This window comes from Lycorma delicatula, chromosome 5, assembly GCF_047948215.1.
Source record: "Lycorma delicatula isolate Av1 chromosome 5, ASM4794821v1, whole genome shotgun sequence".
NCBI classification, from domain to species: domain Eukaryota; kingdom Metazoa; phylum Arthropoda; class Insecta; order Hemiptera; family Fulgoridae; genus Lycorma; species Lycorma delicatula.
In genome coordinates, this window is record NC_134459.1 from 48,122,086 (window position 1) to 48,139,598 (window position 17,513).

Below are 17,513 nucleotides of genomic sequence, written 5' to 3' on the forward strand. Positions count from 1 at the left end.
TTATCCACTATTTCACCTTATTATATATTAACAATAAGTTCATCAGGTAAAATAGTATAAAAACTACATCATAAGAAACATTTTTCAACTGTTTATAAGTTTCATATCAACCCTTCAGAGAGTTCCTAATTTTTACAATGTTTACAGTGTTAAGTTCATGAAAAAGAGCTATACTCATTTCTTTAATTTCATTTTCTTCAAATATTTTCTAAGAAAAAGAAGCATATTTCCACTTTCATACGAGCTTTTGAACAGATTTATCCATTGCTATATCTCACAGCCTGTATGAACAGTGTTACAATATAACACACCATTATTGTACATTTCAGATTTTTCCCTATAAATAATATTCTTGTGAAATAAATTACTGTTTTCTGTAGTCTCAATTTGAAAAATTCTATCATCAAGCATTCCCAACCCACTTGTCATTTAGTATTCACCACTTCCACCCCTCTTTAATTTTTTGCACTGCATATAACAATTATTTATATTACCATCTCTCCCAAAACTGCTTACTGTTAAATCAACCAAGTCAAGCTGTATATACTGACTGATTTATGGCACAGAAAGAAATTACTCACAGAATAATTTTTTTTTAAATTCTTGGAGGAAATTGTGGCTTGATAAAAAAATGTTAAAAAAATAAGAATATATAAACGATAAGATTTTGCTTTAGAAGACTGAAAAAAGTGATACATAACATTCCCGGACAAGCAAAATATGTAGAATTAAACAAAGAAGAGATTATTAATATCACATTCACACAATATAAACTTCCACAAAGGTGAGATGACACTAATGAAATTGTAAAGTTAACACCTGAAACTAACAAGAGATTTCGTATCATGGAAACATTTATGTCATTGTCTGAAGAAGTCTTAAGTGTAATTGTATAGAATTTGTACTATGATCAGAAATGTTCAAAAATAAGAATAAGGTTTCTCTTCCTTCATTATGCCTATAAATAAAATGTATTTGCTCAACTAATACTTACTATGGCAAAAATTATTACTAATAGTAATTAATTAATTTTTTAATGCATTTTTAAACTCATAGAACTTTTAATTTCATTTTTACAATCTATATTGACACATTTTATAATTTTGTTGTAAAACAGAAAACTGTAGGATCACATTTTATTTTACTGATTAATTAAACAGTTTATATAAGATCAGGAGATCAGAATAGTATTAATACAGCTTGTGGCAGCAGAATGGACATATTTTTCTTTCCATAATTTAACAGTACCAGTAAAAAAATTATATGATTAAGTAAACTGTACACCACATAAAAAGCTTAAATTGATCACTAGGAATACTGTTAAATCTTACGTTTTAAAGGAAATACAAGTCCAAATAAAACATGGCTCAGCAACACATCAATCTTCTTAATATGAGATACTTAAGTATTGGAATTCAATGTATTTAATTTTATGCTAATCCAACATGTCTGATTCTAATTATCACTTTTTTAACTTTCAACTTAACCTGTCATTTTAAGAATAATTGAACTATTTATGATTAAATTAAAAATAAGCATCAAAACTCAAAGTCAAAACATCTTATTTCAAATTCTAACTCAGCATCTTAACATCATGATATATTAACAAAACAACACAAATATATTAATCTAAAACATATAATAATGCTGTATAAAATGTAATGTTACCTGTAGTTCATCAACAATAAACAGTTGGATATTTTGCACATTTTTCCTTTGTTTCCATCTTCTTGATAACACATCCCACTTCTCAGCAGTACAAATGATAATTTGTCCCTTGGCTAACAGCTAAAAACAAAAATAAAATATTTTATTTATGATGCATTCATTTATTTATGCACTGTAAATTACACTGCATTTGTGTATTACTTGGAACAAATGGGAAGAAAATTAAAATTAAGATGTAACGAACACATGAGATCTTTTAAAAATCAAAAGCAAGACTCTAATTATGCAATGCATTTAATAAAAGGACATAGACCCAAATGAAAATGTAGGAATCAATGAAATGAATTCACAATTGCATTAAAGGAACAAGAAAGAGCATTTTAGAAAATTTAGAAACCTTTAAATTAAAAAGTAACAATAAAACAATCATAAATAAACAGATCAACAATCAAGCGGATGTCCTTTTCAAGAACCTCAATTTACTGAGAACAGGAAATAGATAAATAAAATTAAAAGATAAATATAACCATTAATAAAAAATAACAAGAAGACATGACATGAAATAAAGGGAGGGGTGTAAACTAAATGCTATATAATGACTAACAGAAATTTATAAGTACCATACAATAAATTTTGACAATGGAGTTGTGAAACACACCTAAAAAACATAGCATAATCAACATATAAATCATCAACATATAATAAAAGAACAAAGCTAAGAAAGGTAAACATTACTCAACATAGAAATTTCTCTTTTTTTTGTCAGAGCTGTTTACATATTTGCATCTGACAAAAAAGAAATTACCTTCTTTAATGTTAGTTAATAATTTTATTAAAATTTTTATCTTTAGAGGAATGTTCTGTTGCTGAACATTATAGTGCTATTGTTATATTTTTGACAGCAAATGTATAGAAATTCATGAAAGAACCTAACAAACTTTAAAAGTGGGTAAAAGATTTAACTTTAACCAGAACTGGTTAAAGTTACGTATAACTTATAAGATTCATAAAGAAAAAATAAGAGTACAGAAAAAGGACAGAAAAAGAGATTATACAAGGTGGGTGGATACATGACCTGAAAGCATAATATCACAAATCAGAGATTTCAAATCTACTTCTCAAAATCAAACTACGTGTGTTTTTATCAATTTTTAAATTGAATTGTAAACCATGTTGAAATTTTGATGTACTATTCAGATCAAAAAAATTCAAATTTAGAATTGAAAGCTGAAAAGGAAGTAATTTAAGTGAAAGTTATAAACATATAAATTTTCCTCGCTGTTTTGGACAGGAATGGCAATTTATGTTTTATTTTTTTAATTTATAACAACTTTTAGAAAATAGAGTAATTCTGCTGCAAATTAATGGCCAACCACACATCACTGTAATCACACAATAAACTGATAAAAATCAGCTGAAATATTTCCATACCCAGCCTAAAATCTGCATTTAACACCATACAATTTCCATGCAAAAAGAAATTCTTCATGAGATATCAATAAAATAATTTCCAAAGCAATGAAAAAGGTATGCTTGATTGGTTAATATGTCTAGAAATAATTTTTCTTATTGGTAACGACTTGGGTAAAAAAGAATGTGACAATTAAAAATAACATAATGCATCACAGTAAGTAAATAATACACAAATAGGGTAACCGTAAATTACAGTAAAATAATTTAATAGTGTTGCTCTTTAACATACCATATTTATATTTTAACAAGCTATAACAACTACATAAATAACATCAACTTGTTTCAAAACAGTTATTCTTATTTGATATATTTGCATAATAGATAATTTGCATTTTTACACATAACATAGAGTGACCATTTAAATTGTTTTGTGTATATCTTTCCTTATCATTCAGAAAATAAGAATGAAATCTAAAAAATGCAAAAATGTTAATAATAAAAATAAATGAAAATGATCAAAATAAGTATTTTCATAAAGTACTGATTATTCATACACAAAAAAGTTCAGCACAAAATCAAATAGTTCAATTTTGAGATATAATAAAATTTAACCTTAAAAACTTTTCAAAAATGTTTTAGAAGACTAATTTTTAAATTCTACAATGAAACAGTCAGAATAAAACATTTAAAAAGGTATTTCAAAAAGAATAATTTATTAAAGCATGTATAATTAAACACTACTAAAGAAGATGTAAACAAGGAAAGCTCACCTTTAGATCAGTGCCTGTTTCTCCAGTGAGCAAGACTACTTTTTTGCCCAAAGTACCACCAAATTTTTGGTGCCATTCAGAAAAAACAATTTCAGCCAGCGATTCTTTTGGTACCAAGTACACACATCTTCCTTCAGAATGCTGTGATAACATTCGAAGTACAGCAAATTCAGCAATTGTTGTCTTGCCTAATTAATAATACAAAAAATACATTAATCTTAACAAGTTGACTGTGGATTTATTACAAGGTAAATCACCTGTTACATGAGAGGTTCAACTCAATTTTTTTTTTAATTTATTTTCAAATATATGCATGCTAAGTATTCCTCCTAACAAAGAGATTGACTGCATGTGAAAGTGTTTTTAAAAACTAAATCCCTAAAAAAACAAGCTTTTTCAGTTTTATTATTACAACCTCAGGCCTCCTTTACATATTTTAATGAAGAGGATGAGACGGAAGATATGATCATCCCACCTTGATAAGTATGCATGGTAAATACATACTATGCATGTAGGACTATAATTAGGACTATTTTAGTCCTAATTATAATTTAGGTTATACTTTATATTCCTAATTATAATTTAATTACATTTTAGGACTATAATAGTTCTAAAATAATATGCATGGTAATGAGGTGGCGAGGTGGATGGGAAGGGGAAGGGAAGAGAGAAGTTGCCCTTTTGCATTTTGAAATTTAGATTTATTTTTTAATTAATTTTTTAACATTTATTTTACTCTTTCCAAAATAAATTAGTTTAATTAACGAAATAAGTTAATTAGTTCATTTTTTTTACATCCCAATATTAAAAAAGACAATTTTCAACTAAAAATTTATTTTTACTGTTTCAAATAAAATTAAAAATAAATTTAATTTTTTTTTTTTTATATATATTGTATGCTGCAGTTTAGATTACCTGTATGATTAATTACAATTCCACAACTAGTCTTGTACAGTTTCTGGTCAAACATTACAAAGACATCACTGTTAACTGAGCCCTAATCACTTAAGAAAACCTGTGAACACATTCAATCTAAATCTTTAACTGGATTTTTTTTAATTACTGATTTATCACAGAAAGATGAATGCTTACATGTAGAGATATGTTATACCATACAAAATGTTTGTTTATTTTGTGAAAAATGCCAACTCTGATCAGCACTCAAATTCAGAAACTTCCAGATTAAAGGCAGAAATGCTACTATATTACCTGCCTTAAAAAAATAGGCAAATAGAAAATTCAACTAAATATGAATTTTTATCAATACGTTGAGCTGTGGATCACAAAACTTCATTTAAACTATGAACAATAGGAATTTAATTAACTATTTATCACAAATTATTAAAAAAAAATATTACCTGAGCCTGTTGGAGCACCAATAAATACATTATCATCACTGTTATAAACAGCATTAAACACTTGTGTCTGAATTGGGTTAAATTGTGGAAATGTATCACTATACAAACTCTCAAATAATGTGTTCCGCAAGGCAGTAACCTACAACATAAATAATCTTAGTTACCAACTGACACTAAAGATAAAACATTTAATAAAAAAAACTTTCAATCATATGTCATTATTTAGGCAAGGAATTCTCATAACGCTTTCACTGAACGCAAGCTGTACATAAACAAACCATTAATAAATCTAACCAATCACAGAAAAAAAAGTTGTTCTTAATATATTCACTCTACATCTCCCTCATTTCAAACCTATCCAAAACTATACATCTTAAAATTCTATATGCCATATTATTAAATTAAATTAATATCATCATTTACAAACATAAATTTCAAAACGTATATTTAAACAGAATTATTAAATCAACAGCTAAACAACTTTTAATATGACCAGAGCCTCTAAGATCACAATATATATTTTTTTTAATAAATAATACAGACATCATTCTTGAAAACAAATAAATTCATAATATTTTTCAAAATGAATTATCAAAAAATTTTAACAGCAGAATAACTTTTTTTAACTGTATCTTCATTAAATAGGAAAAAAATTATTAACATGTTTACACGACACAGATTGATTATATTGAAGCAGTGATAATAATTATGTATAATTAAAGAACTGTTAATTATGAGGTACATTCAGAAAGTAAAGTTACAAAAATTGAAAAATGCCAATTTATTAATGAAAATTATATAGCAAGTCACACAAATATACCACTATTATTCTTCTACATATAAGCCATTCAGTTCCAAGTATTAGGTCAGATTGGATATTAACTTTTGTATTCCTATCACTTGTTCCTGCCACAATCTCCTTTGACCATTCCTACACAATGCAGAATTCCTTGCCTTGTCATCAGCTGAAAAGTATTTTCTGCCCATATGGTCTTTCAAAAGGCAAAAGGGTAAAAAGAAAAAAGTCACATAGTGCCAGAGTGGGACTATAGACTGGAAGATTCAAAATATCCCAACCAAAACTATTGAGGTGATCAGACTGTTTTGTGTGTGATGTGAGGCCAAGCGTTATCATGGAACGAAGAACTCCCTTTGTTATCTGTCTTCTTTTTTCTTTTTTTGCAACAAAACTTTCAGAGTCTCACAGTATCTGTCGGCACTTACGAATTAAACTGGAATCAAAAAATTGATAAGAAAAATTCCTTTTTTATTCCAGAAAAAGGCACCATTATTTGTGGAATGTTGGGTTTTGAATTTATATGCTGACTGGGAACTAGTATGCTACCACTGTATAAACTGCCTTTTGGATTCTGAAGTGTAGTGAGCCACCCAGGTTTTACCATGAAATCACAAGAATCGAGGAATTCTTCACACTTGAAGCTCATAACAGTCACAAAACTCCCAATCTGTTTCGCTGAAACTCAATTTGTTTTGTATTCTTCTGTAAACATTTTCGGTACCCACTGCACAAACAGTTTTTGAAAATTCAAACTGTTGGTTACTGTTTCATACAGTAACCAACTCAATTTAACCAACTTCTGGCAGATTTCATGAAGTTTTTCCACAGTCAAATGGTGATCTCCACGAATCAGCCGTTCGAGCTCGTCACAAGTGATGGTCTTCTGTTCCTCTGTTCCTCTGTTCATTATGAATGTTTGTTTTGTCATATTTGAACTCCCTACACCTCTTTGTTACTTCATCACATGACATCACATTGCCATAAACAAAACAATTACGTTGTGGATGTTGAGGAGATTTTCATTTTTAGTGATAGTGAGATGTTAGATGAGGGCTCACACTTTACATTTTGCAGGATTGGGAATTGTCAGGTTCATGTTAAGACATGATACTGATGCAACCAATCAAGCAACTCATCCCCACCTAGGCTTGTTCTCTTCACTTCGACTTCCCCTTCACGCAGGAATGCCAACTTTGAAATGAAAAATTTCCCTCATAGTTACAGACACATAACCTTACTTTCAGAACATACCTCGTACATGAGCAAGTCAATAAAAATTTATTCAGTAAACATTATTTTAAATGGAATAATGCTGTTGATTAATTTTGTATAAACAAAATTTACAAATAAATATACAGAAACTTGTAGAAAAAACTGTAGTCACAGGTTAGACACAAACTTACACCCAAAGTAAGTTTTAATATGTACAGTTCATTATTAAAACTTTCTTTTAATGAACACTATATAACTTTAAATTTATTTTAATGAAAACTGGAGGAAAGTGTAATGGACTTAATTTCAGTTAGTAGAGTGACACAAAAACCAACCAATATGCAGGGAACATCTCCATATAAAACAAAAGTAGTAAAAATGTTAAATATTTTAAATTACAAAAGATATATATCCAAGGTGTCCCACGAAGAAACAGAGAAACTTTCAGGGCATTTCTACTGGTGAAAATAATGAAGAACATTCTTATAAACATATGACTGGAAAAGCTTTGTTTTCAAATTATGGCTAGCAAATGATTTCGCCCGGATTTCAGCTCTTCTAATAAAAGAAGCCCTACTGTAATTTCTGGGTCCCAAATTAAGAAGTAGAAGTTGGTGGTTTCTTATATAATTTGAGCAGGGAAATAGGATAAAATGGATTCCTAAACGCCAGTAGTTTTCATGAAACGTAAATCACAAAATTCAGTGCATAAAAATAGATTTTTTTTAAGTTTGTAGTAAAACAGCTTTGTTAAAAGACTAATAAATGCAGAGCATTTAGTAACAAAACTTGTAAATACAAGTAAAAAAATACAATGTAAATACAATCAACAAAAAATAAAATACTTTTAAAAGTAAGTTTTTTATTGAATCAAAACAGACGAAAAATAGACAGAAAATCCTATCGTAAAAAGATATAACAGCATTAACCAATAATCTAAAAATTGAACACACTCAAAAAAATCACATTTAATATATTTAATTTTAACAATATTAAATATGTAGAAAAAAACAAGATAGATCAAAAATATTCCACCTCAATCAATGTACTTTTGAAATATCCATTTAATAAAATAAAAAAAAGAAGCAATCTACAACAACTAGTGTGGGAATCAAAATGCATTAACAATAACATTAACGCTAATCAATGCTAGTCATTAATGATAACTTTGTTCAAATGTTAAATGTAAAAAAGTACTTTTAAAATATGATTAATTTATTTTTTAAATAATTCCTGTCTTAATAATCTGCATTATCAATTGATTGTAACAACAAACTTATCAGACATAATTTTTACATTGACATGAGATTTTACATTTAAACACTGTGCTGGTCTGTTACAGTAGTATTTTAAGTTCATTTAAATTTCATTAATACCTATTATTGGTTTACATTAATTTCAAATAATTTAAATTAATTTCATTATATCACTGAATGAATAATGCAGCTTTGATAGAATGTTTCTTCATTCAATTTATTTTAATTACATTTTATCAATACTATTTGATAAATTAGTATTTTCAATTTCTAATTCTATATAAACTTTTCTGTAGTGTGTAAAATAAAATATGAAGCTTGTCTGAAGCCATATATTTCCAAAGTGAGATCACAAAAAATTAAAACTTGTCTTTAAACCTAGTTCTTTTTTAATTAATTGTACAATATGACTGTAATAAATAATATTCCTTCACAACACATATTCTCACATATTTTAATACGTCCGCAAATTTTCAGTCCTTTTTTTATTATATCTATTGTTAATGTAAATGGTTTCAAATAAAAATTTGAATAATACAATAATAAGTAAATAATAGTTGACATTTAAACAAATTTTTAATAATGAAAATATTCTTTACCGGAAGAGGTTGAAGATCAAGCAACTCAGTTGGGGGAAGATTTTTTTCTGGTAATATTAAATGTCTAAAAGACACAGGCAACTGTGTTTCAGCACCAATCCATCTATCTGATACAATTCTGAAAGGAATAACAAACAAAAATTATAATTTTATTTTTTTCAAGAGCTGAAAGTTTAAAAAAAATATCCCCAAAATTGTTAAATTAATTGTAGTATTATGTAGAAAATATATTATTACAGGAAAACAATAGTATGGCTAAAAGAAAGATAATGAATTGTAGCTTGCAAGAGCATGAGCAACAACAGCAGCAGTTTTATACCACATACTTTGTTTTGCTATAATAAAAATTATTAAAAAAAAAGATTGTAAAAAAATTTAAATATGTCACAAACAGAATTTCTATGATAGGTAGAAAGATATCTAGAATATTTTCATGTAATAAAAATCACCAAGATATATTTGCATGTGTAAAGAAAAAAAATAAGAGAAATATATACAATGTGTAAACAAAAAAAGAAAATAATTTCAAATTTCTGTTCTTAAACAACTATAGATTGAAATGTACCAATATCTTGGAAGATTGCATTGATGTCATATGATGGAGTAGATAACGTTAAACATTTTTTTTTGTCAAAACTTTAAACCAAACCTGTTTTACCGTCTATTACATATAATACATACTGTTATAAGTACGAAATAATAATATTTTGTTTATATTATAGCATATAATTTCACACAACTAACAACTAAATGAACAACTCAAATAAAAATGAATATTTAAACGTAATTTTTTACATGAAAAGATTTTATTTACACCAGTAATTTTAGCAGTTGTGAATGTGTAATAATAAATGAAATAAATACTTAAATTAAAAACTGATCTAGTATTTCTCTCTATAACATAAACAGAGTCAGTTTTTCTGTGCAGCTTGGATAAATAGTATACTTTGTTATATTACAGGTTAAATATAACTCTATGACCACTAAAAGTAATAAATCCTACAAATGAAGAAAATTTAATAGCAGAAAAAATTTATTACTAATAAAAAAGTATGAATTTAAAACCGAGCAATCAAAAAGCATCTATCATCCATTCATGGAAATTTATAAGAAAAATATGATACTTTCATTTTAAAATCTGAGTTAAAAAACAAGCAAGTTCTTGAATATTTATGATGATAATAGTTCAGTTGCATTCTTTGCTGTGTGGATTAAAAAAAAGGGATAATCCTTTAAATATGGACATTATCAACATTTTCTAACCATTACATGTGACTGCATTTACATTTTAGTTAGTCCCATGTTATGATATTATTTCATTCCTACTATTGTAATATGGTTCTTTGTCCATCAAAAATTTATTTAAAAAAATCAAGGATACTTATAAAGTTGAAAAATGTTTGCTCAAGTTTTAAAAATAATTAGATTGTTAATTTTTGGGCAGGAAAACGGAGTTGAATTTTTAAAGTATAAAAACTACCTAATAATATCAAAATTATGTAATTCTTACAACTATTCACAAAATGAAAACGTAATTTAAAAAATCTATTATTTATGCAGTAATAAAATTAATTAATTCACATTTTGAATTCTTAAAATGGTACATTCTTAAAATGGTTCTTCTTAAAATGGTACATTCTTAAAATGGTTCTTCTTAAAATGGTACATTCTTAAAATGCTTCTTCTTAAAATGGTACATTCAGAAGCAATACATAAAAAGAAACTTTCAATAGTACAGTAAGTAAAACAATCTTAATGAATGTAAATCAGTAAAGTAACAGTAAAAACAGTAAATTTATAAAAATATGATATAAAATTATAATGCATTAATGAAGATATTCCATGAACCAACATATTAAAGGTTTTAGAATATTGAACAAGTACTTGTTCAACACCATGACATACATAATTACCGTAACTATTATAAAGTAAATAAGATATTTAATTTTTTTATCAAATACACATAATGAACCAACTTTGAAAAAAAAAATTATTACTTTTTTTTTTTAAGGAAGCATACTTTCTTTACGTCACAATATGCCTGTTAAATATATTTTCCAAATTATTCTAATCATATGATCAGTTTTAACTAAATTATGTAACCCTACTTTACAAATTATTAATATCTTTGTTTAATTTTAAATTAGATTAACGTTTAATTTAATTTAGTTTTATTTGTATTAATTAAATTGCAACGCTATATTTTATCAAGAAGTAACTTGCCATTTTTTTTTCTTTTGAATTATAATTCAAATGAAAACAGAAACTAGTTGATGTATGGGGTAAATATACAGAACCAACAGATTTGTCTATCTGAACATGTATTTTTCATCAAAGATCAAACCAATTAAATATTTTACTATTATTTTTGTATCTTACATATTTGAAAAACGCAGTCTACAAAGATGATTAAAACTTTTTCTCTATAAGTTAGGATGAAAATAGAGCCAATTCAAACTAATAAACAAGTGGTACAAGTCTCTTAACAATGTTGTCAATAATTGTGATAACTACACCTCCAAAAATAGGTTGAATCTATTCCCAAAGATTTAAACATTTTTTTTATTATCAATAACACTAAAGAGCACTCCACATGATTTGAATCCAGTAATAAAATAGTGAATTATGATTGTTACAACCAGGTTAATAATCTAAAAGGCTAAATGCAATGGTTTGAAGAATATCCAGATTCGATAAAACAGTATTTTTTTAATGGTAATTTAGACTAACATAAATTGCTTATTTTTCTACAGATATGAAAACAAAATAGTTTTTTTTATATATTATGACACAAACCTAAGAAAATACTGAGGTGGTAGAGGGTCAAAAACAGGAACAAAAAATTTAACAAGGTGTTCATCCTGAGCATACTTTGACTTAAGTAAGAAATATTCATGATGTAATATAACTTCTGAATCAACATCTTCAACTAATATCCAAAATGCTTCTGAAGCACCATGTAGTTTTTCATCCCACTGAAAATCTGGCGTTATAGTCAATTCAACCCGTAGAGTTGACCTGTAAAAAATTTTAATTTACAAGAATTAATCATAAAAACAACATTGCTTCAAGAAAAAAAATAATAACACCCTTAAATACTAAAGTGAACTTACTTTAAAAAATAAAATTTTTTATCATAACTACTACAGTCCTGATTTTATAGTTTATCATGCACAATTCCTTCCCCCTGCATCAGACAGTGCTCAACAAAGTTTTATTACAATACAAAAATCTGAGTTATGAACAAGGGCTTCTGCCTAAAGGAAATGTTGAGCCTAGGAAATGTCTCAGGCAGCTCTTTCTGGAGGAAAAGAAGTTTGTTGTAATACACATTTGAAATTGGTACACTAAATTTTCATTTGTTTATCTGCTGCTCCCAACCTGGGTAACCCATCTCCTCAGAGATTATAGGTAGAACACATTTCTGCTGTCAGTACAGGGCCTTGCAACATTTTTTTGGAAGAGCTGTTTGTCTTATTTTGCATTTCTTTTGAACGTGGATTATCATGTACCACTACCCACAACTTTACCTCATCCTTGATTCCTTCTTACTGGTGTTTAGTAGGATTTAATTAGATACTCACTGGATCTATTCTAGGGGCATGGGAACTTATACAGTTATTATAGCTTTAATATTTAGCTAGTTTGTTATGGTCAACTTTCTCTGTAAGCATATTCTGGGGCACTGTTTCTTAATTGGTGATAGGAATCACTATAAAAAAAATCTATGTTGTACATAACCAATAACTTCAAGCCCAAAGGTTATCCATCATACACTATAATGGGGTAAGCCAAGGGAAAGTAATTATAGGAAAAGTAAAAACATATTAAAAAAAAATTAACAGGTGTAGCAACTTGGTTGGTAAAAGTTGTTTTTTTATAAAAAACCATGCAGATAAATCTGTCATCATACAAAAATGATGTAAAATTTAAGTCAAATGTTTCTATGAGATTGGGCTGGTAGAAGAAAGAAAATTCTGTGGCAGACCAACAAGTTAGATATTATCACACAAAAACAAGATGTTGAAATCTTAGCAGTATGCTTTCAGTAAGAATGAGCAAGAATTTGTAGGTGAGCTTTGAGGCAGTTTATGGAAGACTAGAACTTTACCAAGAGACTATTGGACTTTATTGTGAAACAAATCCAAGATAGTTGAAAGTTGAAAATGTAATTCGATCCACGAGAAGTCTTGATAAATAATTGAAAATCAACAACATATTAAACAATTTAATTTTGATAAGCTACTTGGGATGATGACATAGGCACATACCTAGAGGAAAGGAATCAGTAGAGAAGTCAGCACTTTCTTGAAGAAGGGTGTGGCCAGTTCTATCACCATCAGTGCATGTAGAATAAGGTTAACTGAAGCTGTTTACAAAATGAAGGACATTACTTAAGAACAATAATAACTTAAATATAGTGAATAAATTACATTTCTTTAAATTGCATCCAGTTGTTATTTGCGTTAACATGAAAATTAAATTTAACAAGAAATTCATTTAATTTTTTTCACTTCTAATGAAAAAAATGAATATGTTCCCTCCATTACTTTTTTTTCAACAATAAAGGTCATTAGCCCAGTGGAAATTTGTAGCATATGAAAAGATGCCATGTCTGACCACAATACACACACGAGACCTCTCCGTACGAAATGCCGAAACAGTATATTTAATAATTACTGTACACTGATACCTTGTATTATACCAAGAAACAATTCTGGGTATTTTAATAGCAATGCTAACGATACTACAATAAAACATGGAAGTGCTAAAATGAATTGTCATCACCCAATGAAAACTGTGTTAAAGGAAACAAATAATATATAATTAAATACAAATAAATTTAAGACAATAATTTATTTCAGAATATTTTTTTTTTAATTCATAAGAAGAATAGTTATTTACTACTAGAAAATGTACAGTAATAAGTATTGCTTGGAAGATGTAAGTAACACATGGGGCAATAATCACATGCAAGCATTGCACAGAATTATATGTGTTAAATTACTTTATATGCTGCTTTACAAAAGACTGTTCTCCAAGCTGGTTGGCAGTTCGTTTTGTTCAGACTCAAGCTAAGCCTACTTTTTTTTTAAATAGTAAAATGCAATTATACTCATATTTTATATTAATTTGAACAAAAATATTCAATCATGACAAAAAATAAAAATGATACTACAAACTGTTTTACCTGGTAATTGGTTGAATATGTGTTGACAATTCCAATTTTGGAAACTGGTGAACATACTTATGAATGGTTTTACCCAGTTTTGGAACACGTATCAATTCACCGATTTCATTTGGTCCCAAATCATATAATCTGTAGGGGAAAATCAACAAATAAAAACAGTAAAATAACAATCCTCATATTCCAGAAAGTTTTTAATTCAAAATAAAAAGGAATAATAATAATTCCTTAAAGTAAATACACTAGCAACATCTTTATCAAATTATTATTCTCATTTATTCTGTTAGTGACTTTTTTTTTTTAATTTATAAAGGCCAAAAAATGCATCCTAGAAAGTTAAATTTTAAAATGTACAAATTAATAATAAAATAACAGAAACAATCATGTTAAATGACTAATTAATTTTTCTCAAAATATTTGTTTATATATGTTGGTGTATCATTTTTAATTACAACTAGTTTCCTTTTTATTAAAATCAAGATTTTTTATCACTTATGATTTAATGTCACTCAAAAAAAAAAAAAAATATATAATGAAAGTTGTGAAGATGAGAAATATAAAAACTTATAAACTCCTTTTGGTTGTGCATTTTTACTTCATATTTTTATACTGACACAGTCCAATAACCTACAAGAAACAGGTCTGGTTGACAACTACTTACATATCCTTCATGTCTCCATCATAAAGATATTCCTTATATTTACAAAATACAGTATTTAATGAGATTTTCCTAGTAGTTATAAAATTATGAAGCACACTAAATGAGGTTTTATTTACAATCAAGTGAAATTATGTAATACTCTAAAAAATTTCCATTCTAATTGGAACATAATGGAAATTGTTTAAAAAATTGAACTTTTTGATACCATCTGGTACACGTTCTGTTCTTTTTAGTTTTTCTGATTACAAGAAAAATCTAGTTAAACGAAGTTAATATTATTATTACCTTTCCCAAGGAAAATTTTTCTTTTCGATTTTCTTCACAATTTCTTCAGGCATCTTTCTAAACTGACGCAGTGGAGACATCGACTGCCACATACGTCTATCAACCATCTTGCAAAGTGCTAGTGCTTTGTCAGCTAATTGGGCCCAACCTCGATACAATACTACGAAAAAAATGACAAAAAAACCATCACCAAAAATTAATATGCTTTACTTAAATGAATCATTTATAAATTTAAATTAAAACACTGTAATAAATGATGTAATTACACTTACCGCTTCATTACTTTTAAGCAGACTGTAGTCTATTTATTAAGTACAAAGATTTTTTTTTATGTAACATTTATCTTAAATGTGATTACTTCTCCCTTGGATCAAGTATTATCAGACACTGGCATTAACTATAATATTAAATTTCGTCAATTCATAAGTATTAAACATCTTTCTCTTTGAACAAATTGACATCTTTTAAGAATTTGTGACATTATAAACTTACTCCGCACAAATTTTAAATTATCAGCTTTAAGTTAAAGGAAAATAAGTTCATCCGATCATCAAGGTCACTACGCACATATGAAGAAGTTTCTGCTTTCTGCCTTCCAGAACAAAAGAACCTTCAATGAGGAAGTTGAATTTACATAAAAAGCATTTTGACACTCTCACTCTTTCTTTCTCTCCCTCTCTCTTTTTCAATCCATTTCTACCAAGGTAATTGTTTCATGCTAAAAATATTGAAATAGTACATAGATTTTTGTAAATGATAAAGTTATCATGGTAATGATTTTATGATTATATATGTTTCTTTTTTATATAATTCGTAATTGTTGTTTAAGTTCCTTAAATTCAAATTAATTTGTCTGAACCTTATTGTGATCTGTTTTATTAAATAAACTTGCAAAAAAAAGTACATCTTTATGGAATTTAAATTTGATTAGAAATAATTAAATTAAACATTTTATTTATTTATAGAAGACCATGAATGAATTATTTGATATTAAATATATTTTTATAATTACTGAAGCTATAATATTTTACTGCTAAAATGATCTAAAGATTTAATAATCCCAATGGAAACTTTTTGATTACCTTAGAAAAGCTAAAACACCCAGACAAAACCTAAACACCCAGTGATTTTTTTTTTCTTTTTTTTCACCTCAAGAAATGGCTTAGTTTCTCAACACTTAGATGTATTAAAAAAATTTTAATAACAATATAATTTAAAAAAATAGTATATAAAAACTAAACAAGTAATAATTTTATTTATTTTTTAAATGAGCAACCAACTTTTACTTATTCAACTAATGTTATTCACATCTGAATGGGATTAGAGTTCGCAAATACATCCACCAAGCCAGCCTCTGTGGCGCAAGTGGTAGTGTCTCAGCCTTTCATCTGAAGGTCCTGGGTTCAAACCCCAGTCAGGCATGGCATTTTTCACACGCTATAAAAATTGTCATCCATCTCATCCTCTGAAGCAGTACCTGAACGGTAGTTCCAGATGTTAAAAAAAAGAAAAAAAAACATCCACTAAGTCTTGGAATACATCATCCAAAGAAATGAGGGAAGACTAGTGATAGTCCATAAAATACTGTTAAAAAAATTAATTTAAAAATTGTTTGAATTAAATTGTATCCAAGTGTATAATTATACATGTACACATAAAACAATAAATTAATTATGAAAATAAATTTTTTATGTTAAGGATACCAACCAATTTCAAATATAGCCCTCATAAGACGTGCAGCAGATTGAGTAACAAATACCATATCAGACATAAGAGCAAACCCTTCAAGTTTTAATTGAGAAATGTAAGCTTGCAAAAGAACATTAACTTTAGCACTTGGTTCTTCAATACTTTCCTGTAACAAACAAATCAATAAAACATAGTTGAAAAACAACTAACTGTTACTAGTAAGAATTCACACATACAATGGCAAACAGATTAATCCGAACACAGTATTTTTAAAAGAAAATTTTATTTTTAAAAGAAACAATGTTTAATAGTCAAACTTACTCAAATCTAATAGTTTATGTGTCCTCCTTTGTTTTTGATTACCTCATTAATCCTCTTTGGCATTGATTCCACTAAGGTAGAACAATGATTTCTGATTTTTTCATCTCGAAACCAAACCTGTATCACCAAACTAATAAGGTCAGTTTTTGTGTTACAATTCATTTTCCCAAGTCTTCTTCTTAGTGTAGCCTATAAATTTTCAATAGGATTCAGGTCGAGGGAGTTTCCTGGCCACAACAGCACTCAATGTTTTTGGTTTTTGAAGAACTGTTTTGCTTTCTTTGACATTTGACA

The 17,513-nt window shown here is 27.5% G+C and overlaps 1 protein-coding gene across 1 annotated transcript in view; it reads right to left on the bottom strand.

Annotated features, from left to right (window-relative positions):
- The window catches only part of Brr2 (U5 small nuclear ribonucleoprotein l(3)72Ab), an 82,577-nt gene that overhangs the window by 25,108 nt on the left and 39,956 nt on the right, over window positions 1–17,513 (bottom strand). Inside the window, exons 20-27 of the mRNA XM_075366036.1 lie at window positions 16,917–17,064; window positions 15,210–15,369; window positions 14,267–14,395; window positions 11,872–12,093; window positions 9,076–9,193; window positions 5,210–5,348; window positions 3,852–4,039; window positions 1,669–1,788 (exon numbers count right to left, since the gene is read on the bottom strand). Of these exons, the coding sequence (XP_075222151.1) occupies window positions 1,669–1,788; window positions 3,852–4,039; window positions 5,210–5,348; window positions 9,076–9,193; window positions 11,872–12,093; window positions 14,267–14,395; window positions 15,210–15,369; window positions 16,917–17,064 (1,224 nt within the window). The remainder of the gene's footprint in view (window positions 1–1,668; window positions 1,789–3,851; window positions 4,040–5,209; window positions 5,349–9,075; window positions 9,194–11,871; window positions 12,094–14,266; window positions 14,396–15,209; window positions 15,370–16,916; window positions 17,065–17,513) is intronic.